The sequence below is a fragment of the Leptidea sinapis genome, chromosome 2, assembly GCF_905404315.1.
Source record: "Leptidea sinapis chromosome 2, ilLepSina1.1, whole genome shotgun sequence".
Taxonomy (NCBI): Eukaryota; Metazoa; Arthropoda; class Insecta; order Lepidoptera; family Pieridae; genus Leptidea; species Leptidea sinapis.
In genome coordinates, this window is record NC_066266.1 from 25,004,733 (window position 1) to 25,031,542 (window position 26,810).

At 34.4% G+C, this 26,810-nt stretch overlaps 3 protein-coding genes across 3 annotated transcripts; 1 reads left to right on the forward strand and 2 right to left on the reverse strand.

Annotated features, from left to right (window-relative positions):
• Positions 1-854: 854 nt before the first annotated feature.
• Positions 855-5,467, forward strand: LOC126977909 (uncharacterized). Its single transcript, XM_050826586.1, has 2 exons — positions 855-1,285; positions 3,343-5,467. Exons 1-2 carry the CDS (start codon positions 1,108-1,110, stop codon positions 3,936-3,938), a joined length of 774 nt encoding a protein of 257 aa, XP_050682543.1. The 5' UTR covers positions 855-1,107; the 3' UTR covers positions 3,939-5,467.
• Positions 5,468-5,473: 6 nt separating this feature from the next.
• Positions 5,474-8,435, reverse strand: LOC126974005 (zinc finger protein 845-like). The gene is made up of 2 exons (XM_050821365.1): positions 8,413-8,435; positions 5,474-7,279 (listed from the first exon to the last, which is right to left on the reverse strand). Exons 1-2 carry the CDS (start codon positions 8,433-8,435, stop codon positions 5,881-5,883), a joined length of 1,422 nt encoding a protein of 473 aa, XP_050677322.1. The 3' UTR covers positions 5,474-5,880.
• Positions 8,436-22,639: 14,204 nt separating this feature from the next.
• LOC126975112 (zinc finger protein 93-like) lies at positions 22,640-26,348 on the reverse strand. Its single transcript, XM_050822941.1, has one exon. The coding sequence runs from the start codon at positions 25,667-25,669 to the stop codon at positions 24,602-24,604; it is 1,068 nt and encodes a 355-aa protein (XP_050678898.1). The 5' UTR covers positions 25,670-26,348; the 3' UTR covers positions 22,640-24,601.
• Positions 26,349-26,810: the final 462 nt, after the last annotated feature.

Below are 26,810 nucleotides of genomic sequence, written 5' to 3' on the forward strand. Positions count from 1 at the left end.
CTTGCCCAATTTAACCCCCAGAAGACTCAAGCTTACGCGTCTACCACTAAAAAGACCCCATTCGTCGTATCACCGCTCTTCGACAACACTTCCCTTAAAGCCTCGCCTAGGATCGGAATACTGGGTCTTGAAATCTCGACCGATAGCCAATTCCGTGGCCATCTGGAGAGCAAGGCCAAATTGGCTTCGAAGAAGCTGGGCGTGATTAATAGACCACGGCAATACTTCAAGCCGGCCCACATTCTAGCGCTCTACAAAACGCAGGTCCGGCCACACAAGGAATATTGCTGTCATTTCTGGTCTGGCGCACCCCAGTATCAGCTCGATCCATTTGACTTGTCGTGCAAAGCAGAGCAGCTCAAATTGTCGGGGACCCAGTGCTCTGTGAACGGCTAGATCACCTGGCGTAACTTAGAGATGTCGCTTCATTGTGTGTCTTCTACCGCATTTATCACGGGGAGTGTTCCGAAGAACTGTTTAACCTGATTCCTGCCGCCGAATTCCACCTTCGCACGACACGCCACAAGTTAGGATATTATTCCCACCATCTGGATGTGTGGCGGTCCTCCACAATGCGGTTTTCAAGGAGCTTTCTTCCACGTACTACAAAGCTCTGGAATGAACTTCCTTGTGCGGTGTTTCCGGGACGATACGACATGGGTACCTTCAAAAAAAGCGCGTACACCTTCCTCAAAGCATGGCAACGCTCCTGTGATTCCTCTGGTGTTGCAAGAGAATGTGGGCGGCGGTGATCACTTAACACCAGGTGACCCGTACGCTCGTTTGTCCTCCTACGAGTATTCTATAAAAAGAAATACTTCTTACGCGATTTGTTGCTAAATGAGGGGTTAGGGTATAAACTGCGTTAAGCGTGCCTCTCGCGTGTCCATACAAAAACGACCCGCGCGTGCCCATGCGCGTGCACACGCTCGTGAGCCCGTCGCGTGATACTTCCGTGCAATGGGGCACGCATGCACGCGACGTGATCACGCATCACGTTGGACGGGTCCACGCGCGAAGCCCGCTAGCGGGTGCACGCGCGTGCTTGTTCAGTTGACAGCGCTATCTCGAACCGACCGCACGCGCGTGCCCGGCCCATAACAAAAAATGACAAATTTTGATACAGAAAGGGTAATTGTTGAAGTTCAGTGTCGTCCTGCCATATGGGACCAATCAAGCGAAATATTTAAAGACCGGGACGCTAAATCAAAAGCATGGCTAGACATTTGTAAAGTACTGTTTGAAAATTTTGATGACTGGAGTGAAGCAGAAAAAAACATACAAGGTAAGTACCTACACTCTTTTTTTATTTTATAATAACGTAGGTTAGGTAAACTATTCTTTGCGCCTAATTTTTATTTTTAATAATCTATGCAATTAGTTATATATAATTAGTTATTTCAATTGTATTTGTGTCAATTAAATGTTTTCAACAATTAATCCAACTATAAAATTAAAACTTGGAATATTTACAATAATTTACCTATGTAAATATAAAATCATGCTTATATTCAAAACTAGTGCAGAGATACTGCGTATTTCTGAACATTGTGAAATTCGTGTGAACAATGTCCCATAATATTGGTATGGTTTTATATAATTATTGCTCGATAAATTCCAAAGTTCTTTCTTTCGGCCACGCGGTCGCCGCCATTTTGCGCGTCACGAGACAACCAGTATGTTCACGACTGCGAGCTTCACACTACTTCACACTATCGGTGTATTTAGGGTTCAAAATCATTTTAGGGCAGAAACAGTGGATCGGTAGGTAAATAAATAAAACAATTATCAACTAAAATATTTATTATATTGGTTTTAGAATTGGGCTAGTAACTTTGTAAAATAAGCGTGCGTTTTGTAGTTTTGTAGGTTTTTCTTTGACATCTCTCAACTTTAGTTTACAACAATCTAAGTTATTTGGTTACATCCTATGATTTTATATAACTAGATTAGTTATACGCCCGCTTTCAAAGGCAAGAGCAATGGAAGGTAATTGCCTACCATGCAGTTAGTCACGCTCCAATCGGTGTCGCGTCTACATGTGTTTGAGTACCAATAATATTTTAGTAAAAAAGATGCCTACTTGTGTTTTTAGACACTGTACAAACTACACATCACTGGATGTGTAATGAAAGAAAAAAAGTTTCATTTTATGCGTAATTACATAACATTTTACCTATTTAATGTAAGAATACTGAATTTCTTATAATTTTCGACTGTCATGGCGGCGCAACTGGTTACATCCGATGAATTTAACAAATAAAATCATTAGGTATAAAATGTCTGCTATGCTGCTGTCAAAATATGCCTGCTATGTTAATAAAAAATGTGTGGTAAAAAACCGTGAAAATTCAATTATTGAATGTACATAAATTATAAAAAAGCCTTCAATAAATACTGCGATCTTGCCATGACAGCTGTCCGTCTGCAACGAAATAATCTGCGAAGCTATCGCGTAATGTATACGAATCTCTGTGGGTATTTCCAATTAACCCCCGAACTGAACGTATATGGTCTGGTATAATGACAATATCATGAAAGTCATTAATTTGACTTCTTGATCTTATAAAATTATGCAAAATACAAATTGTTTTAAGAAAACAAATTGCTTTGTCTTTTCCAACGTTCAATGGACGATGGAGTATGCGAAATTTATTAGCCATGATACCAAATGTACACTCAATATAACGTCGCGCTCTCGTTAACCTATAATTGAATATTTTTTTTTTGTAGTTTAAATCGAGAGCTCGAGCATATGGCCGCATGACATGGCTAGATAACCCAAATGCTTCATCTCCTACAATAATATAGGGCAAAGCTGCGGTTGCAGCAATGTTGGTTGGTTTATCATTGTGTATTACGGGCAATGCTTTGGCAGGAGGAATATCTATTAAGTCATTGTTGATTTGTTCGTACAATCGGCTTTGTGTGAAAATTGCGGAGTCAGATTCTTTACCCTGCACTCCCACGTTTATATAGGTAAACTCATAGTTGGCGTTACACATTGCAAGCAGTACAATAGAATAGTAATGCTTATAGTTGTAATAGAGGGAACCACTATGTGGAGGTCTTATAATGCGTATATGTTTTCCGTCTATTGCACCTATGCAGTTAGGAAACTGGGCTTGCGTTAAAAAACCTTTTTCAGTCTCTACCCATAGCGCACGGGAAAATTTTGGTATACATTCTTCCTTTAACCTTTCAATTATAATTTGACAAACTTCTGTTACTATTTTTCTGACCGTGGTTAGTCCTGTCTGATACGCCAGATGAATATCGACGAAGGTATGTCCACTAACTAAATATCTGTAATAAAATAAAATACCTGTGTTATTGTTTCAGTGAAAAAGCTGCAGCAAAGATGGAAAACTGCAAGAGACACTTATATAAGAGTGAGGTCTACTAAAAAAAAACTTAAATCAGGCTCCGGTTCCAGGGCAAATAAAACATACGTTTACTATAACATGCTGTCATTTTTAGATTCAAACTCGAATACTCAAGGAGAAGAATCGGCAGACAATTTTAATCAGTCAGTAGAGCAAAACGCGTCACCGAGAACTTCACAAAATAATACGATTATTGAAGAAGATTTGATTAATGTACCTAGCACCAGCTCCAGCGTTACCAAAGAAACACGATCTTCCAAGAAACGTAAGTGCGAATCGCCAACTGATTTCGAATTAGAGTTGTTAAATTACGTGAAGAATAACACTGCAGATAATATGGACGAAGACTTGAATTTTTTTAAGTCATTATTACCAACTGTAAAAAAATTGAGTTGCTTTAAAAAATTATTATTTCGTACGAAAGTATTACAAGCTTTAATTGATATTGAAAAAGAAATGATTATTACCATTGATGACCTTTCATTAACGCAAAATACGGTAACGAATGATTTAGAATCCTTAAATGTAAGATCAGATACGAACAATGAATAAATAGGTAACAAGAAAGACTTTGAAGATTTGATTAAGACTGTTTAATTATTAAGAACAAAAGAAAGAGAAGAACATGAAGAACTATTTAAGTTAGTAAAAAGCGCAATTTTATATTTATATTTTTCTGGTCTCATGTGCAATTATTATGATATACAAGGGCATTCGCCAAAAGTTTACAAGCCTTGAGGTGTCATGTTCATAAGGAAAGAAACGGGGTCGATTCGGACACTTTTATCTTAAACCCTATTTTGGGGTCAAATAAAAAAGTGTATCAATAGACCCCTTTTTTACTTAATGGACCTTTTTTTTGAACCTACTCATAACATTGCTCCTTCATATGTCCTCTTCTTAAATTTAATCTTTTATGTAGTAAACTGTGATTATGATTGTGATGATAAATAAGAATTTAAAATAATATTAGTACCCGATCTAGTAATAGAAGGGAATAATTAATAAGGGAAATATTCATATGTAAAAACTTGCAATCAATATGCGTCATTATAATTAATACTTTGTAAGGTAGGTATATTATTATAATTAAGACATTTAGACTTATTGTACTGTTTTAACTGTTATTGTGTTTTTTTATTTTAAACTTGAACCTGTGATTTTATTAGTGTATTTCAAATGAATAATCAATGACTAATTGTAACGTAGCGTTTATGCAAGACACTGTGATGACTGTTGTGATTAAGTATATAAAAAAATAAGTGAATAAGTAGGTATAGATAAAAAAAAACGAAAAAGATAAAACTGTGTAATTTAGAAATAACAAAATATAATTAATAAATATAAGAAACTGTGATTAATATGATGATTAATAAGTGTGCGGTTATGTGTTTCGGTCCGTGAACCACATCAAGAAAAACATTTTAAGCCATATTCAGGTGTCACTGCCGAAACAATAAGAACTTCTTCTTCTTTCTTGCTTGATGTGGCTAAACAGTAATGTGACTTACATAAATTGGCAAAAAATATGAGTGTTCTAAACTTTTGTTAAATAATGACTGTTTTTTTACATGAATAAAGATGATTATTAATATCGAAATGTCTTTACTTACCGCAATGTCATTGCAAATCGTTCCATTGGTGATACGATTGACGTAGATTTCAATCGTAGATTGTTAGTCTTCAAATAGGGCTCCAGTTTTGAATATAATTCATCATAGACTTGTAATGAAACTTTAAAATATTTGAAAAAAAACCTTTCATTTTTTCTTAATATACCAAACTTCACCACGAATTCCCCGCACAGTAACCTAGATTCAACGAACGGGCTTACTGGCTGGCGTCTTTTTTTGGCAATTCGTCGTCGCCGTCGTCTTGATAAATAATACAACATTAATTTATCCATTATTACTTATTCGACTGTACACCTCCAACGTCAAAATTGTACTGAGAAAACTGCGTACGCGGATGCACGCGCCGATGCCCGCGCATAAGCACGCGAACGTGCTCACGTGCGTGCACCAGAAGCGTGGCCCGCGACGTGCTCACGTGCGTGCACACGCTTAACGCAGTTTATGCCCTTAGGGTTCGCCTGTTTACCAGTATTAAGTAAAACCTAATATAATTTCCTAACAGACAGTAAAAAAATATGTCTTTTCACGAGTAAATACAATGAAAACCAATACTAGCAATTTTTTCTCATAATAAATAAATATTTGGTAAGTAAAACAAAGTATACTTCGTCCTTTTAAAAGTACTCATTCTAAATGATAAGTAATTATGGAAGTAATAATAAAGTCACTTGACATTTATATATTGGTATCAGAGCTTGAAGCACTACTGTCATTATTAAACAGTTGTAGGTCCTTCTAATTCCTTCTATCACATTCAATAAATTCAAAATATTCTTGGTATTTGGTATACTTTGGCGTGTACAGGAATTCATTCATCGAAGGTATATTGTAATGAAATCAATTATAAAGATTTAAATACTTTACGTCTTTTCACCAGCATCCTTTCTATTATATACTTTCAAATAACTAGATTTATATCGGTTTTCACCAGTATGTATTTTTTTATGTATTCCCAACGCATGAGATCTATTAAAACTTTTACCACAAACATTACACGAATATGGCTCCTTACCTGTGTGTATTCTGTTATGTATTTTCAAATCACAAGACCGGCTGAATCTTAAACCACACATTTTACACGGATATGGCTCTTCGCCAGTATGTAATCTAGTATGTAGTCTCAAGCCTCCAGATCGATAGAAAGTCTTATCACAAACGTTACACGAATACGGCTTTTCACCAGTATGAATTCTGTTATGTATCTTCAAATTATTAGGTTGACGGAAACTCTTACCACAAACGTTACACCAATAGGGCTTTTCGCCAGTATGAATTCTACTGTGTATTTTTAAATTATAAGATTCATAGAAACTTTTACCACAAATATTACAGGAATACGGCTTTTCACCAGAAAGAATTCTACTGTGTATTTTCAAAATACCAGATCGAGAGAAACTTTTACCACAAATATTACACGAATACGGCTTTTCACCAGAATGAATTATAATATGTCTATTCAAAATACCAGATTGACAGAAACTTTTACCACAAACATTACACGAATACGGCTTTTCACCAGAATGAGTTCTACTATGTCTTTTCAAAATAGCAGATTGATAGAAACCTTTACCACAAACATTACACGAATACGGCTTTTCACCAGTATGCATTCTATTATGTATTTTCAAATAACGAGACCGACTGAATCTTTTTCCACACATATTACACGGATACGGTTTTTCATCAGTATGTATACTATTATGGCTGTTCAAAGCATCAAAGTCAATAAAACTCTCTCCACAAATCTTACACGAAAAGTGCTTTTCACCAGAATGAACTCTACTGTGTCTTTTCAAACTACTAGAATGATAAAAACTTTTAAAACATACATTGCACGGATAGGACTTTTCACCAGTATGCACTCTATTATGTAATTTCAAATAACTAGAATGTTTAAAACTCTTATTACAAACGTTACATGAAAACGGCTTTTCGTCAGAATGTATTCTTTTATGAATTTTCAATACACTAGATTGATTGAAACTCTTACCACAAATACTACACGAATGCGGCTTCTCACCAGTATGTATTCTCTTATGTACCTTCAAAGTACCAGATTGTTTAAAACTTTTACTACAAACATTACACGAAAATCGCTTTTCGCCAGTATGTGTTCTATAATGTATTCTCAAATCTTTAAATTTATTGAAACTCTTATCACAAACGTTACACAAATACGACTTTTCACCAATATGAATTTGCTTATGCTTCTTCAAATGATTTAACGCATCGAAAGTTTTACCACATACGAGATTGTTTCTTTTTACCCGAATGTATTATTTTGTGTGTATTTTTAACGTCCACATTTTGCTTTTTCGTCGATGACAAGTTTCGTTTGACGCGTGCTGGATTACATTCTTCATCACAATAGGATCTAACTTCTTTACTGCTAGAATTATTTTTTTCCTCTATTGCAGTTCTTTCGTTATTACTTCTTGCTGTTTTTGCCTTAACTGTAACATAACATAATAAAACCTTAACTAAACACAATGTTACTGCAGAGCTCATTTACTGTTTATTAAAAAACTTTTGTATCAGTTTGGTTTATAATGAAACGTGATGTTTTCAAACGCTTGTATTTAAGAATGAACATACTTAAACGTTACCACGGTTCTAAGTAATTGCAGTTGAAACCCTAAATTAAATCATTTCTTATGTCAATTCAGTAGGTTTGGGCCTGCACCAGGATATATACGTGGTGAAACAACAATAAGGAAAATGTGAACCAGCCCACAGAACTCAGAAGAAAAGTAAAAGGCCCATGCAGGCGGGGCGCGCGTACTCCTTGTATTGCGCAGCTCCGCAAATGTTCAACTGAATTTACGCGCTCCGTATATCAGTCCATTTCTTACAGCCAATGAAAAAAAAGCCTCCTAAATAATACAAAAAATGCCGTCCTGTGCCTGTTTTAGAGTGCAAGAACCGATAGTGAAGTGAGCAGAATTTTTGATTTTTTTCGAAGTTTTACCTGATATTTGTTAAGTTTCTATTTTTGTAATACAACTAGACTATTATATTTCAAGACATTACAATGATTATAATAGTATGATATATAGTTGTTGTTGATTTAAATTTGACTTGAAATGCCGCCTATTCAAATTTAATAGGGACTTTGAAGCGTCGTTCCTTTGTCTGTTTTTACTATTTATGTATTTTGGAATACCTATGTTGAAATATGTTTACTTCACTTGAAAAACTATATTGAAATATATGAATATCTAGTGTGAATATATATATGTACTAGCTGCCCAGATAGACGTTGTTCTGTAGATAATTAAAAAAATAATGTTTTATAGGAATTTGCCAATAATATTTCATAAAATCCAGAATTATTTCGTAAAAAGTGCTCCCTGTTGTTATAATGAAATTGTTTCGCAGCGAAACTGTCAAACCGTGCGTCATTAACTTCCCTCATAGAAAAAATTTCCATACAAAACAATTAATATTGAAAATAAAAATAATTATGGGTCCCAAATCGAAATAAAAATGATCCTATCTCTCAAGTTGGATCAAACTGCACTCCGTGAAGTAATCCCCATTACAATCCGTTCATTAGTTTAGGAGTCCATCGCGTAAAAACAACGTGTCACGTAATTTATATATATTAAGATTTAGTGTGATTCCTATCATGCTTCGTTCCATCACCCTTTGACATGTTCTTAGTTTTTAATAATATTTTCAGTCAGAGCCTGGGTTTGGTAGCCATAATGTTAGACATGTTAAGATACATTAGTAAAACACTTTTCTTTCTGCTATTTGTGGATAGTGTTTGTTTTCCAATATTTCCTTGTGGGATCAGTAGTCAAATAGAAATTCTCAAACAGCAACTCAGATGTCGAGCTGAGACTAACAATAGTACAGAGCAAACACATAAATTCCAAGCAAGCATGGATACTTTTGCTCCCTGTGTTCTCTGTAACTTGGATGAAGAAGACCTCGCAAGAGATTGAGAATTGTTTAATAATATTAGACGTCAATCCTCTCGTTTTAACCGCTTTGATGGATTTGACAGACAACAAAACACAGGTGTATCGTAATTAGCGGCTTACTGGCATACGAATTGTCCAAGGAAGGATAGTGACACTGGGAAAGCGACGCATAGACTCGATATTTCGATATCGATATGATTCGCGCGATATTGGAATATAACTCAACCGATATTTTTGCTCCCTGTGTTCATTTTAGCATGGATGAAGAAGACCTAGCAAGAGAATCTGAATGGATTCGGGTGAAAAAATGGAAGAACAGAAAATAGAACTACTCATTCGATCAATAACAAAAGATTAATGATGCAATGGTGAATCATACTGATGACTATCCAACATCCGTGCTGCCACCAGTCGTCTTTGGTACTCTTACGAGAGTAAACAAGGGAGGCCAATAATAGTCATGGCAAAAAGTTGAATCATCATTTTTATTTCTAATTTAATGTTTGTTTTAGTATTTAATGGAAAATGTTGAAATATGTTTGGCGGCTGGATGATCTTGTTACCGGGAGGTCTGTTTGATGTGTTTTTCATTATTATTATTTCCTTTAAAGTTATTATATATTTTATTTTATGAAATGCTCACATAATGCCTCTATTTATTTACGGTATGTGTGGATTGATGCACCTACTATACTCAAAAACTCTTGTGTTTATAAGTATTAATTTACTTTTTTTCTTTTTTTGACTTGCTCGTGTAAGCCTTTCAGTTTTTCACATTTGAGTATTTTTGTTGCGTCACTTTGCATATAATGTAATTGAAATGATTTGTAAAACAATTAAAATGTTAATCTTGACTTAAAAGAGTGGCAATGAGTTTCTTGCTAGCTTCTCATTAGCTCAACCCTTTACGAAGTAGCGGCAAATTCAATAAGAAACAATATTTTTATTTATTTTTTTGACATTCATAAGTGTCATTTCCGTGACCTACATGAAGTGTTTTTGAATTTTAATGCTATGGTATAAGTTTTAGATTGGTTTGTTTGTTGTTTGCATATATTGTTGTTGTCTGGTTGTAACTGTCGCATTAGCTCTCCTGTAATGATAGTTGCTACGTGTTTTAAATAAATAAATAAAATAATATGTGTTAGACAGCTGGTAGAATAGTCAAGGAGCTAGAGACAAAAGGATTTAAAATCTCTGAATAGCAGTGAATAAGCTTAGATGAAAAACAATAAAGCCACTAAAAACTAACATTCGCCAAAATCGAATACACAAATAAAATTTACAATATAAAAAGTATATAGGGTTGTGTTATTGAAATACAGCTATTACCAACGCACTTCAAATATTTTCAATAAATTAAAACGCATTGATAATATTAACCTATTCTGCTCCGATGTGCAATCAACTAAAATAATTATGGCTAATTGTAACTTAGTGCTAGATCCAAAATAGGATTGTATTGTATACTAGCTGACCCAACAAACGTTGTTTTGCCATATAAATTATTTTTAGAGTTAGACCATTACTTGGACATGGCAACATTACTTTATTTTTCTAAAATAAAAGAATTTTCTATAATAAACGTAGGCTACGTTACTCCTTATTTCATCAGCTTCCTGCCAATAAAAATCCCGTCAAAATCAGTCCAGCCATTTCAGAGATTAGCCGGAACAAACAGACAGACAGACATACAGTGTATGTACCGTATATATATTCATATACATGTAGTGAAAAACGGTTATTTCAATATTACAAACAGACACTCCAATTTTATTTATATGTATAGATGTATGGATAATCTAGTTTATAAGTTTTAAGTCTCGCGAATGTTATGCCTAGACTTAAGCAATAAAGCAATTTTACTTGTAGAGGCTCATAAATGGCCTTTACTTATTAACATTTACATTAAACTCTGTATTATGGCTGTCAGCCCCGTAATATAAATAAATAAATTTATCCCACAGTGTAAAAGATGTCAGGTATGTGGAAATACCCAAAAATACTTCTATAAAGAACCTAGGTGTGTTAAACATAACACCAAAGACTGCAAACCTGAGAAACCAAAGTGGGTTCAATGTGGAGCCCTATATTCCGCTAATTTCCATCCCAGAAAACCATACATGTATCAATAAGTCTGAATACAAAGACATATCCTCTAGGAATATCTGAAATCTACAGTTCACCACCAAAAGCCTAGGTTTTGATGAATGAATATTGATTGATATTAGCAACAGGCAGATCTCCAAATCACTTACGGCCGTTCCCAATATACTATCTACAGATGGAGATAAATTACTACCTTCTACTGTCAATAATCTGTGAAGCTGTCCCAATATACCCGATAAGGCATTCTTATCGTGTTATGTTGAGACGCGTGAATTGCAATTTCCAAGCAATCTATCGCTGGTAAGCTATACCCATCCGGCGTGTACGGATAAGGTGTCAACGATAGTGTCTATTTTTATCTCAAGTGAGAGATAGACTGAATATTGGGAGCGGCCGTAAGTTAATAACAGAAGGGTCCCAAGAGATGGCAAAAGAAATAAAGAGAAGACAAAGCAAAAGATGGGAAGATGACCTCAAGAAAGTGGCTGGTCCGGTAAGAAATCTTTAGAGGAGGCCTTTGTCGCTGTCCTACAAACATCCAGTTGCCGATAGTTCAAATAATAGAATAGATTAAATCAATTAAGAGTTTTGTAAGTAGGCATGTATATGCTAATTTTAACAAAAAGCAGCAATTAGCTGTCAATAATCGTCCTCCCATTGACCAATCTCCACTCTATCGCTGGTAAGCTATATGTCCTCCCATTGACAGACGGCGTGTACGAATAAGGTGAGTTACCGCGATAAGTTTATTGGGACAGAAAAGTCAACGATAGTTACGATTTTTATCTCAAGTAAGAAATAGACTGAATATTGGGAACGGCTGTAATTGTGCAAGAGGAAGCTCGGAGGTTTATCTCCAGACTGAGGTTGAGCGTATTTAAAATTTCGTGTCTGAGATGATTTTCTTTTCATATACATAATCAATGTATATAAACTGGTAAAGGAAAACATGGGGAAGCATGTTAGCAATATACTTTCTCCGGTAGGGTCGGCTCCAAGAATGTGAATACCATGGAGTTGCAGGGTATCCATGTAGTTGCCATATAATGCCATCACTCCTTTTCTTGACATTCAGCCTTCTGCCTTGAATTAACTCTAAATAAATAGCTGGTAAGACAATGACTTGAATGAGTTCTATGAGAGACTAAACTATGTTATCTACCACACCCTTGCAAACTATTTGGTACCCTCTAAAATAAAAATTTAATAGCTTTCCCAACTGAAATAAAATCTACTAGGATTTTAAATTTCATAATTTTACATGCGTATCCCGAAGCAGATCTAGTCAGTCTTAGAAACAAAGAGAGAGAAGAGTCTTTGTACTCATCAGAATATTTAAGATTGGAATCCGAGAAGGTTTGGAGTAAATTGATTGAATCGACTCTGCCAGCGTCCAAGTTTTTTTGCGTCCTGTTTTAGGTATCTATATTTGCAGTTCATTTCAAAACTATTGTTTTGTCAAGAGGTATACCCTGTCATCTGGCAAGTCCACCATAAAGATAAAGATAGCCTTTATTTCTATATATTAGTTATGTAGTAACAAATTTTTTATTTTTTTATTTCCTCTATTTTTTAACAATGTGTCTATTTTTTAACAAGCTTGTCCACTGAGATAGGCCTCCTCTAGGACCTTCCAGTGCTCTCTCTCCCGCGCTTCTCTACTCGTGACCACTTGTTTGGGCCTCTGACCCATGACCCGTCCATTTCCACTTAAGTTTTTCACAGTTTTTGTTATGGGGATCACCTTTTTTTTCTCTTATGTCTACTAGGTTTCTTTTGCTAGATATGTGAGGTGTTGTTGTTAGTTTGAGGTAATATACATAACTTACCATCACAATTGTTACCACTGTCCTCCAATCTCACTAAGTTTACTCTGATCTGTTTGTCTGATATTACATTTTTATTTGATTTCTCTTGTTCTGTTGACACCATCCAGAATTCTGAGGAGTAACCTGAAAAAGATATTTAAAAATATTTAGCTTTATATGTCCGTTTGCTGCAAAATATTTCAATAGAAAAGTTATTACTGTTGATGTGTTTCACACTAGTTTCATAGAAACTCGTTCCTATTTTGAAATAATATGCACCCATGCTCTTCCATGGGAGTAGTTATGGGAGAGGTAGGTATCTAATCAATTGAAGCATATTAAAATTGGATCATAGTATCTACACAAATATTTTTATTTGTTTCAATGGGATAATCTCTAGATCTTATTTCCAACTTTAAGAAAGGCATTCCAAAGGCAGGCAACACTATACTTTATGAGTTAGTTGATTCAACTTGACAAGTTCAGCCCCTATTCTGCCTTAACTTTGAGCGTACAAAATTGCATTACTTAATAGATGAGATGGGTCAATTATTTAGCCTACCAACTTATTTTACACTAATTCAACAAATAATCATGGACTTTGTTGACAACCACAAAACATTACTTTTGCTGGCAGGACTGAAATGTGAAACACAAGACAACAATTATTAACTGACAGAACTGAATTTCTGCCCATAACCACTCCAATATCTATCTTTGGTTCCAGAAAAAAAACTTCAATAAAGCTCTTGATAAAATATAATAATAATAATAATATTGACACACTTTTCACACAAATTATCTTGCCCCATGTTAAGCATATATAGCCTGTGTTATGGGTTACAAGACAATGATATATTTAATACAATAAACTTACTTAAACATACATAAATTCATACAAACAAGCATCCATATTCATCATATAAATGCTTGCACCTACCGGGATTCGAACCCGGGATCTCTAGCTTAGTCGGTAGTATCGCTAACCACTCGGCTATACAGGTCGTCCGATATCTATTTGTAAAACATAACCGTCAATAGATGCTTAATTTCAAATTGCATTATTTTTTATATGCAGAAACAAAATAAAAAAAATATGATATAAATTAACACATGACAAAACACAGCTAAATAGTCAACATTAGTGATGCAACGGAAGTGTCTTAGAGGAACCAGAAACGGAAACAGATGTCAAAAGTAAATTTTAGCAGAAAGTGGAAGTGTAAATAATATGAAAAAGACACAAATTTACAATTTTTTTTTTATGGAATAGCTGGACAAACGAGCGTACGGGTCACCTGGTGTTAAGTGATCACCGCCGCCCACATTCTCTTGCAACACCAGAGGAATCACAGGAGCGTTGCCGGCCTTTAAGGAAGGTGTACGCGCTTTTTTTGAAGGTACCCATGTCGTATCGTCCCGGAAACACCGCACAAGGAAGTTCATTCCACAGCTTTGTAGTGCGTGGAAGAAAGCTCCTTGAAAACAGTACTGTCGAGGAGGACTAACTTATTATTATTAATATAAATAAAAATATATTTCTTTATTAAGTATCAAATACACCAAATCTAGATTAGAAATACATATATTAGAAATCTACTATAGAAATCTGCATTTTGCAACGTCAATCTCAATGAAGTAGCTCCAAATAAGTCTTGTTTTTGGTTTCATATATGCACTAAAGTTACACACACGACACAAAAGAATTGACACACACAGCAGCAGAAAATATTACACGCTTACACAGTGCGCGGAACTTCCGCACTTGTGGTAAAAGAAACAGAGATCCGTTGCATCACTACTCTAAACAATATGTTATATTTTCAAAGTGATAACCCTCACTTCTAGGATTATTACATAAATAAAATTTGAAAAACAAAATTTTATGAACGATGCGGGATTTGAACCCACAACCACCGGCATTCTGTGCCGGTGCTCTAACCAACTGAGCTAACCATCAGAGTACCGCCTCGTTATAAAATTCTGTTTAGCTTTGTTGAACTCTCAGGTTGTGGCTTCGTCACTAGTCAATATCAACTGCACTACTCTATACTGCTTAGCCAACAGTGTGTAATAGGACTTTTGTGTAAATAATATAGTTAACTAGTCTGGCTGTATCATACCTGGTAGCTCATGCTCTACAATATCTATCTCATCTTTAATCTCATGCTTAATTAGCACACCATGATTCATGTTATCGTTGTTCAAATGTATCTTCACATCATCAGTATGCTCTGGCAGACTTAAGGTTGCTAAAAATTGACCACCCAGACATAAATGTGTAAATTAAATTATGAAATTATATTATCTTCTAATATATAAAATTCTCATGTCGCGGTGTTTGTAGTTAAACTCCTTCGAAAAGGCTTGACCGATTCTCATGAAATTTTATTGATTATGAGTCAGCATTAAAAAATACATACAACTTCAAATTTTCAACCATCTACGGTCAACAGTTACTTTTGTATCGCGATTTTAATATCGGCAATACAACGTTTGCTGGGTCAGCTAGTAGTATCATAATATTGTCTTTGACTGATGTTATATATTTAAATAAATAAAAATACATTAAATATTTGAGTAAGTTAAACTTTTATCATAATTTAATTTAATCTGAAATGAAATTATTTATTTATATTTGGAATATGGAATAGGGTATGTCCAGATCTTAAATATTTTTTTTTACGAAAATAAGGGGCAAGACAAGCAGGAGGTTCAGCTGATGGTAATTGATACACCCTACCCATTACAATGTAGTGCCACTCGGAGTCTTGAAAAACCCAAAAATTCTGAGTGGCACTACTATTGCACTTGTTACCTTGAGACATAAGATGTTAAGTCTCATTTGCCCAGTGATTTCAAATCCTCAGGCAATTTATTATATAATTTTATACACACGTTACGGCAATTTTTAAGAAAAACTTGTTTTAGGACAATGTTTCACAACCAGCCTATGCGGCTATCTTGTTACTCTAGCATTCACCTCAACAGCTGATGTGAAAAGATATCTGTGGTTACACAGAAATTTGCAAGCCTCTGCATTTAGCAGATTTTGTTTTTATATAGCATTTTTAAGAGTGATGTTTGTGACCTTTACAGAGCATGTTTTCAGGTGGATGTGCAAACTCATATATAAAAATACATATAAATAAAGTTAAAATACAGATACAATTACACTTGTTTTAATCCTTTTAAAAGTATTTTACTCATAGTATCATTTAACCTTCATTCCCAGATAATTTCTGTTCTCCATGCTCTACCTTGTGCTATATCAGTTGAGTTTAGTATTTATTTAGGCTTCTATCTTCATATAAAGTTTGTACTGAACTTAAGCAATTTTTTATTTCAACATTTTAAATAATAACAATGATATATTATTCCAAAAACTTGTTTCATTTTGGTCTGATTTTTTAATGAAAAATTTATAATAATAATTTCAAAGGATAAGAATCAGCAAGGCTGCCAAACCATCATGCATATATTCATCCCTATTAAAACTTAATTACTTTCAACAACAGTTCAATCTCTATCACTGTATCTGGCTATAGCTCATACCAGTATAAAATTCTAGGTCAGTGAGTTAATAATGACAAAAGTACAAACACGGCAATATATATTACCAGGTATATCCTGATCTGAGTCTTCAATTTCCTCTTTAAGCACAAGTTTATTATAATGTTCATTGTCCATTTTAATATTCACTCTCATATTGTGTTCATCCATGTTGGTTGAGATTGAGATTCGTAATATTTAAGAAGAAGTAAGATCTAAGAAGGATCAAGGAATTAATATGATATCAGCGTAGCGAAACCACAGCGAAACTCTTCTCTTGCTCTTCTCTAATCTCTATTCTGAAAAAAGCGATTCACTCGATTGTATGAAACGTTAAAGATGACGGCTATAATCTTGTTAAAAAACGGAGTTCACCGAAATCCACTACGTTTTATGCAACTGTTCGCTTTCAAACTTAGTTGGACTATACTTCGTCGCCAATCGCCTCTAATGATACTAGGTACTACCTACTATTTCAAACTTGTCAAATCCCTGCAAGTTTCATACTAAACTACAGTGCGTTCACAGTTATTTTACCTCTAGCCGTTAGGTTAGCTAACCTGAGCGTTATATTGCCATATTTAGCTTCTATGACTCCCTCAAACGACAATTTAAATTTTACGGTATTGATGATATTTTTTTTCTTACAATATAATGATTTGAACGTAAAGTTTGTAATAAGATCTTTTGTTATCGGGACGGTTGAACGCATTTAAATTTATATTTGGAGTCATTACAGAAATTTGCTAACCAAATTTTAATTTTTGTTATTCAAAGGTTAATTTCAATAATAATTACACCTATACATTTATTATTATAGTCTGTTTTTCCTAACTTATATAACCGATATATTTATTATTATAGTCTGTTTTTTCTAACTTCCTAACAAATGTGGCGTACAGAGAACCAGCTCGTACCGAGAGATAATTCGTACGGATGGGAATTATCGTACGCATGAACGATTGAACTGAATAGTTTTTATGCAGTGAATGAATAGTATCGGGTAGAAGAGTAGAAATAATACGACAAGTTATTTTAATAGTTTTATTATTCAGATTCCGATGATAAAAAATATACCTACCTATCTTATAATATTAATTAAACCTATATTATAATATTATTTATACCTATCTTATTGTATTAATTTCCGTTCGTTTTGTTATTTAATGTAAGACTATACCTTTATATATCTTTAAGAATTTTTTGAAAAGTGGATAAAGCAACTTCGCCTTCTTTAGTTATGGTGCTTACGGTTTTTTCAGATATTCCTGAAACAGGAAAAAAGGTTTATTTTATAAAGCCTATTTTATTTTAAATTAAAAATAGCTGTGTATATAGACAGCTATTTCTTACCAATAATGTTCCTATTTACATTTTTACCTAATCGTATCAAATGCTACCAAACGAAAATTGTAGTTCTAACTAAAAAAAATAGAGATCAGCTTGACATTTATATTATTTATTTATTCAAATTAAAACCACTGAAGGCGACTTATACTAATTGACAATGATTACTCTATTAAATTATGAAATTTATTTATTTATTTATTTAATAGGTACACACAACAGAATTACAACAAATACAAAATAAACTATCAGCTAAATACAAGATAGGCTGCAACTCCACGAGGGTGTGTACTCAGCATGTTTATCATAAATTAATAACTATGTAAATACAACAGTAATAGCGATTTTAAAACTAACTTTAGGTAATGGAGTATTATAAAAGAAAAAGATAGAGAAAATATATATTTGGACAAATGGAAGTGAATAATTATGGTAGTTATATTAAGATGCTTTTTAAAATCATATAATATATTCAAAAGACAATTAATATAAAGGACATAGAACTTGTATATCAAATTGAAGCAAGTGATTGATTATATTACTATAAAAATAAAACATACAAAAAACATCACAAGAACTATCTTGTACAGTACAGTACAGTAACTATACTGTACTCGCAAAAACAACAACAAGCAGTCTAACATTTATGGTGAGAGAAAATCAAAGTTGACGCGACAGAAATTATGTACTGATGGCGGTAACGCTAGGACATCAAGTTTCCACTAAAATTGGGAAAAATACTAAAGACGGGTAACCCTAATTTACATACCCGTCATGGCGGCAACTCGTTGACGAACTTTTCCAAATGGAATCAAAGGAGCACTATTTTCTATTTCTCTTTCACAGAAATCACGCACCGATAGTATAATATTTCTTCCGCTACTTTGAATTCTTTTCGGCATGCTAACAGATGAAATATCAGAAATATGAAAGAAAAACGCTAGGAACTTCACAGAACGTCTCGACAGTAACACCAACATAAAGAAAACATATAATGACTTCTGTCAGAGGTAAAATAACTGTGAACAGACTGTATATTTCAATTATTTTTACTTCCGCCTCTTTATTTATTTACATCCTCTTTGATATAAATTAATTTTAACTTCTCAATTGTGTGAAAGTCAACCACAATTTAGCCAATGTCACAGATAAAATACATCGTATTCACGTGCTCGTCGTCGTTATGTATTTATCTATTATTAGGAACAATTGAACTGCTTTTTAAAATAATGTTATACCTTATGGACTAAGTACCAAGTAAATTTAAGTAACTCCATATAAATGAATCCCACTCTATACTGATGTTCCTAAAGTAAAATAAAACAACTATACACAAATAACAATAGTTATATGTTCTGTATAATTGCTTGCCAAAATGGATTCTTATTTATGCTTATCAAATATTGTTTTACTGAAACATTAATAGCAATTAGCAAATATTTCAGTTCTAATTTGCTTTAGTGTAATCGAATTATCCAACCTGAATCCAATATTTCATTATTTTGAAACTAAGATAACAATCTTGTTTCTTTATTGTTTAACTCCCTCTAATGTTTATATCCCTAGGTACTGAAAATGTCTTTGAATCAAGGTGGATTTCGGCTATCTCTGTTTTTTGACAATATAAGATCCATATGTTAATCTATCAATGACTGCACGTTTCACACAATCGTGTGAATAGCGTTTTAGAAAATTTAGCTCTTGTTAACTATTCGTAGTGTATACAATCCCACCGATAGATATGTAGATGTCTATTGGATTTGCTGCAATGTTATTTTTAATAATTCTTTTTCTTTGGCTGGAGGGTTTTGGTCTAAATCCTCACGATGACCAGTCGGATTGAGGATTGGTTTCTTATTTTCCTTATAATTATTGTGTTTAAGCTTGATTTTTCTTTGCGGTTTATTAAGGATGTATGTATGATGGTGTAAATCAGGTTGAAAATCTCCATAGAATTTTCCTTTCAAAGGTCTTCATGTTTTCCATATATCAGATCAACTATCATATATTCTGGATTTCCGATTTAAGCATATATTGTGAGAGAAAATTTGGGAATATTGGAGAGATCTTTTAGAATCTGAAAGTATAGTGAAGAATCTCGTATAATGCCTTTAAGATGCCCAACTGATTCCGTGTAAATGTAGATATGACAGATGGGCAACTATAAGAATAAAATATTAGAGCGAACCCATACTGCTACTCCAACAGCACTGCTGGATACTTTAGATGGATCAGTAAAAAATTTATATCAGTTTTCGAAATTTGCGTGCATAATGTGGTATAATAAAGCTTTGCTTATATTGTGTTCTTATTAACGCCAAAATCTAAAATTTTGGAGCGTTGAAAGGTTAGAACATCAAAGGGCATTGAAAATAAGGGTAATTAGGAAGTTTGAAAGAGACTTTTAGGTAGGTGAGACAGTAGTAGGTAACTATGAAATAGAGTAGGACTGTTTTCATTAGGTACATGATCGATACTATATAAAGTGGAAAATAGCTCAAATCATTGAAGATTTTTTTTTATGGAATAGGAGGACACACAGGCGTACGGTTCACCTGGTGTTAAGTGATCACCGCCGCCCACATTCTCTTGCAACACCAGAGGAATCACAGGAGCGTTGCCGGTCTTTAAGGAAATACCGCACAAGGAAGCTCATTCCACAGCCTTGTTGTACGTAGAAGAAAGCTCCTTGAAAATCGCACTGTGGAGGACCGCCAGATGGTGGGGATGATATCCTAACTTGTGGCATGTCGTGCGAAGGAGGAATTCGGCGGCAGGGATCCTTTTAAACAGCTCTTCGTAACACTCCCCGTGATAAATGCGGTAGAAGACACACAATGAAGCGGCGTCTTTACGCAACGCCAAGTGATCCAGCCGTTCACAGAGCACTGTTTACTGTTGAGCACTGGGTCCCAGACAATTCGAGCTGCCCTGCGTTGCACGCGGTCAAATGGATCGAGCTGATACTAGGGTGCGCCAGACCAGAGATGACAGAAATATTCCATGTGCCATGGCCGGACATGGCATTGATAGGTCAGGACTTTATTGCACCTAACATTATATGAAGAATTTTTATTGTATTTGTATAATGATGTATTGGCCTTTATTGGTGATTGTTCTCTCCATAATCACGTTGAATATGAAATGGTATAATTACTTCTCTGTATCTCAGCTGGTTGCTACCAAAAGATATTAATTTTTGGAATGCAATTCAAATTTTAGTTGTGAGGATTCTTACACATTCTAAGAAACTGCCTTTTTTGAACCCAAAGTGGGGATTAATTATATAGAAGGTCATTATTTTCTACAAATCACTCCAGTTTTATTTATTTAAAAGGCTTACCAACTAGATATACAATTAATATTATGACTACTTATATATCTAACTTATAGTTACAAATTTTGTTTACAAATTTAATATGTGTAATTAATCGCAGAACAAAAAAAAACGTGACTTACATTTCTGGCGAAAATTTTTAACGGTTCTTAAAACACGAAGATAAGCTTTGATTGGTTGAGATTGGTTGCATTGTAGCGAAAACTTCTTCTAAATGCAGCACTATGTTTTAAGACAGCCAGTCTATCTTGAGTGGATCTTGTTAAAAAAGTTGCATTGAGATCTCCTAGCCAGGTCAATTTACTGTTGAGGTATCAACCTGTACATATCTAGGGTTTGTTCTGATATGAACTGCGACCACTGTACACTGTGACGTCGATTTAGTATATTGTGAAGCCGTTCCTTTATAGCCAGTTATACTGGATACTATTTAAAACGGAACGCCGCCTTTTTGACGCAGCTTAAAATGAGTGTATTAACGTTGTCTAATTCATTAAAAACAACTGTTGTTTGAGTAGGTACTGTCAAATTAAAAATATCTTAATTAATAGATATTAATTGTAAATTTAATTTATAATATAATAAAAGTAAGTAGTTTTTCACGATCTTTGCACGATGATAAATTCCTGCGTAACTTTCAGCTCGTATTGAACATTTTAAAGACAGTCTAAAAGGTTAATTTTTACAATTCTTGCATTGTTTTATTTAGTAACCAAACTAATTATAGAACTTTATAATTTTGGGATTAAGCTGTAGGTATTGTTTATAAAACGTCAGGTGTCCTCGAGTGGTCACAGTGATCAAAGTACTGCGAGTAACTTACCTCGAAAACGCCAGTGCTCACAGTACAATATGGCGGCGATTTATTACGTGATATATTTTACCAGGGTACTGCGGCAGTATACTGGCAGTCCATAACGGAACGAATATTTCTATAGCACTGTGCAGTGCTCGCAGTGCATATCGGAACATACCCCTAGTATAATGATATTGTTGTCAATGGCTCGGCCTGACAGTGATGTCTATGATTTCTCGAATAAGTTATGAGTGGTTCCTGGTGATGACTTACGGTACACAGGCGTGGTCGCTAACTATGGGCCTTATCAGAAAGCTCATGGTCGCTCAGAGGCCAATGGAGAGGGCTATGCTCGGAGTTTCCCTGCGAGATCGAATCAGAAATGAGGAGATCCGTAGGAGAACCATACTTACCGACATAGTCCAAATGATTGCGAAACTGAAGTGGCAGTGGGAAGGGCACATAGTTCGAAGGACCGATGGCCGTTCGGACAATAAAGTCCTCGAATGGCTACCACGTACCGGAAGATGCATTGTTGGTAGGCCTCACACAAGATGGACCGACGATCTGGTCAAGATCGCCGAAATATTTTATATGAGGGCAGCGCAGGACCGATCTTCGTGGAAATCTTTTGGGGAGGACTTTGTCCAGCAGTGGACATCTTCCGGCTGACGATGATGAAGGAGTGGTTTAATAACGTTCTATAAAAACACGTGGTGTTAAATAAATAATAAAGAAAAGTATTGATTGTATTCATTTATTACAATTTCCAACTACACAAGGGAAAAATACAACAGATATAAATATCCTATCACAAATGGTCGAATACATAGCTTCATACAAAATATGATTACCAAACTGAACCCTTCCTTGCTACATAATCAAAATCCTAATGCTATCATTAGGATTATCAATCCGTATTTAACGTTATAAAGACTGAATTTAAAACATATTTAAAACTAAATCTTTTAATGCGAAAAGTTATTATAATTTTAATGAATGGGTCACTCCTGGAATTGAATACTTATAAATATTCCATTAGTAGAATACTGTCACAATGACATAATAAGTTATTGACATCTACAATTGTATGTAAATACCCAAATGCTGAATAAATATGTAAGCAGTAATGTGTAAACAAAACAAAAAAAACTTCACAATCTTAGTGTTAGTACAGACAGAGCGTTGCATAGAAGTACAGATTACATACAGAGGAATTTATTACAAATATATATTGCTTGGCTTTTCAATTATTATGGGAGTAAAACGCGTGTAGCTTTTGCCGAAAAGTTACCATTACACAAAAACTTGCTCAGAAAAAGTCACGAAACGTCGGGTTAGCTAGAATAATAATAAAATAGTAACTTTTACCCAAAAGTCAATGTCAAAATACATTTACGCGTTTTAATCTTTTAAAAAGAGATTTATTACATACTAGTAGGAGGCTCCTAGCACAGGAAGCCGGTTAGGTTATGGGTACAACAACGGCGCCTATTTCTGAAGCAGTAATCTGTAAACATTACTGTATTTCGGTCTGAATGGCGTCGTAGTTAGTGAAATTACTGGGTAAATGCGACTCAACACCTTACGTCTCAAGGTGACGAGCGCAATTGTAGTGGCGCTCAGAATTTTTGGGTTTTTCAAGAATCCTGATCGGTACTACATTGTAATGTAGTCCTTCTCGTCTCATCCCTTATTTTCATAAAAAAAAACTTATCAAATATCAGAGTCCAGTAATCGCGCGAAGTCTTCCTTCCGAGGTAATCACAATCCATATCACTTAGCGAATATAGAAGTCCGTTAAAAGAGCCAAGTTAGTGGGTTTGAAGAAAACACAAAAGAAAACAAAGAGAGCCCACAAAAGGGCAGACTATGCCACCCTTTTTACGAAATGCAATAAATCAAACCATCGTCTGACACATAATTACATAACAAAATTTAGTTGAATACCCTTGTAATAAAAAAAAATACATAAATTTGCAAAGATTTCAAGAACCACTAAATATTGCTGAACGAACATAAATGGGGGTTTCTTTTGGTAGGTATTGAGGTCTCCAATCCCTGGGACACTGTCATCATGAATGGTAATTTCATTATAATAATAATCACTCGAAATAAATTTATTTCAGGATCTTTAGGAGACTTAAAAAAAATTTTGATCGCAATGACCTTTAGTATGCTTTGTTTAATTTATATTTTTCCATTGTTTAAATATCAGTCAATGCTCGCTCGTGAGTCCCTACTGGCTAGCCTACTCTGTAGAGGCCGCCGCACGTACTTACGATTTAAATACCTACACGGAGGGTGAGACTGGCCCACAATGACCTTTAATATGCATTGTTTTTTTTAGTTTCTTCATTTTTAAAATATCGATCGGCTCGGTGAAGAAGTGGCGAACAAAGCTCGCGCGTTAGTCTGTGCTCGCTCGTGAGCAGTCCTTACTGGATAGCCATCCGCTGGCGTGACCGCCGCGCGTACTTATGATCTCAATACCTACACGGGCCTGCTTAAACTATTTCTAAACCAAGTAATTATGCGGATCTACACGCTGTCACTCCAAACGTCAATCTACTTTTTTTTAAATTACTAGAATCATAGAAATTCTATCACAAATGTTACACGAATAGGGCTTTTAAGTATGCATTATAATTGCGTCTGCGAGAATTAAAATCGTTAAAACTCTTGCCACAAACTTTGCACGAGTTACGGCTTTGCCCTAGAATGAATTCTATAATGTTTGTTCAAATTACTAGGATGATTAAAACTTTTACCACATTCAGTACACGAATACGGCTTTTCACCAGAATGAACACTATTATGCATCTTCAAATGTCTATATTCACCGAAACTCTTGCCACAAATGTTACACGAATAGGGTTTTTCACCAGAATGAATTCTATGATGTTTGATCAAAGAACTAGAATCATTAAAAGTCTTCCCACAATAGTTACACGAATATGGCTTTTCACCAGTATGTATCCTACTATGTGTTTTCAAAGTACTAGATTTACGGAAACTCTTATCACAAACGTTACACGAATACGGCTTTTCACCAGTATGAATTCTATTATGCATGTTCAAACCACTAGGTTGAGTGAAACTCTTACCACAAACACTACACGCATAGGGCTTCTCACCAGTATGTATTCTATTATGTACTTTCAATTCATAAGCAATTATGAAACTCTTACCACAAGTATTACACGAATGGGGCTTTTCACCAGTATGTATACTATTATGCATTTTCAATTTATAAGAACTTATGAAACCTTTACCACAAACTTCACACGAATACGGCTTTTCACTAGAATGAATTCTACTATGTTTGTTCAAAGCACTTGAATCAATAAAACTTTTTCCACAAACATTACACGAATACGGCTTTTCACCAGAATGAATTCTATTGTGCATCTTCAAACCAGTAGAATTATTAAAGCACTTACCACATGTATTACACGAATACGGCTTTTCACCTGTATGTATCCTATTATGAATCTTTAAATTATCAGATTTAAAGAAACTCTTATCACAAACCTTACACGAATATGGCTTTTCACCAGTATGTATTCTATTATGTATTTTCAATTGATAAGCATTTATGAAACTCTTACCACAAGTACTACACGAATATGGCTTTTCACCAGTATGTATTATATTATGCATCTTCAGATGATTTAACGTATTGAAATTTTTATCACATATGTTGCACGAGTGCAACTTTTCACCTGAATTAATTACTTTATTTGTATTTTGAACGTCCAAATTTTGCATCGGCGATAAATTATCACTTTTTTCTTTACAATTGGAACTAACTTCTATACTGCTAGATTTAACGTTTTCCTCTATTTCAATGCTTTCGTTAACTCCTTTTCCTGGCTTAACTGTAAAATATAATAAAACCTTAATTAAACACTGTTATTGCAGAGCTGAATTTGTATTTTGTTGAAAGCGTTTGACAAAAAAAAAGACTTCAAACACGCAATATACGTTAATTGAATTCGTCATTTGTCAGGTTGGGTCATCAAGAACCGTGCTCTTTAAAAATGGCGTTTTAAAGCCAGAAAATAGACGTTACCATAATTCTCAGTAGTTGCAGTAGGAAACCTTTCTCGTTTCTTTTTTCAAATGAGACAGACGCGAGCAAACAACAAAAAAGTAAATGTGACCCAACCATACATGATATCACTTAATGCCAACTGTGTTTATAATTTTTTGAGGGGAAGAAGGATTGAATATTCATACAGAAGGCCTACCATCAACTTTTAACTAGCGATGCGATTCCGATGCAGTTCAGTTTAGGTACCTAAACTGAATCGCTAAAATTTGTACCATGAAGTGCCAACGAAGTAAATTTTGTCTCTGGTCCGCGGTGTGAGAAAGAGATGACGCTCTACAGTCGTTGCATAAATTTGTCTCTCTTACTCGAATCATATGCGTTGCGTTTTGAAACATAAAATGATATGATTTTAGCGGATTTCTTGCGTAGAAATTACTAAAAATACATTTTAAAATTGGGCTTTATAGCGTCAAATTATAAACCATTATGCTCTTTTTTGTACTTATTAAGTAATAGTAAAATAAATAAATATATATATATATATATATATATATATATATATATATATATATATATAGTTCTTTGATTTACAAATTAAATGTTTGCTTAGGTGTTTTCTTAAAAATAACGAGTTATGAATGCACCTCCATCGATGTTTGATTTGACAGGAGCACAGAGTACATTTTTTTAAATCGTTCTTGCGAACAGGCTATAGCGCGGGCCCTCACTGCCTCGACTTTAGTATTTTCATTTTCGCTATTTATATTCAGTATTTTGTTTTACAAAAAAGTCAAATAAAGTATTCTCATCTCATCTTTCATCAATAAAATTTTCCTTTTCTGTATGTTTTACTGT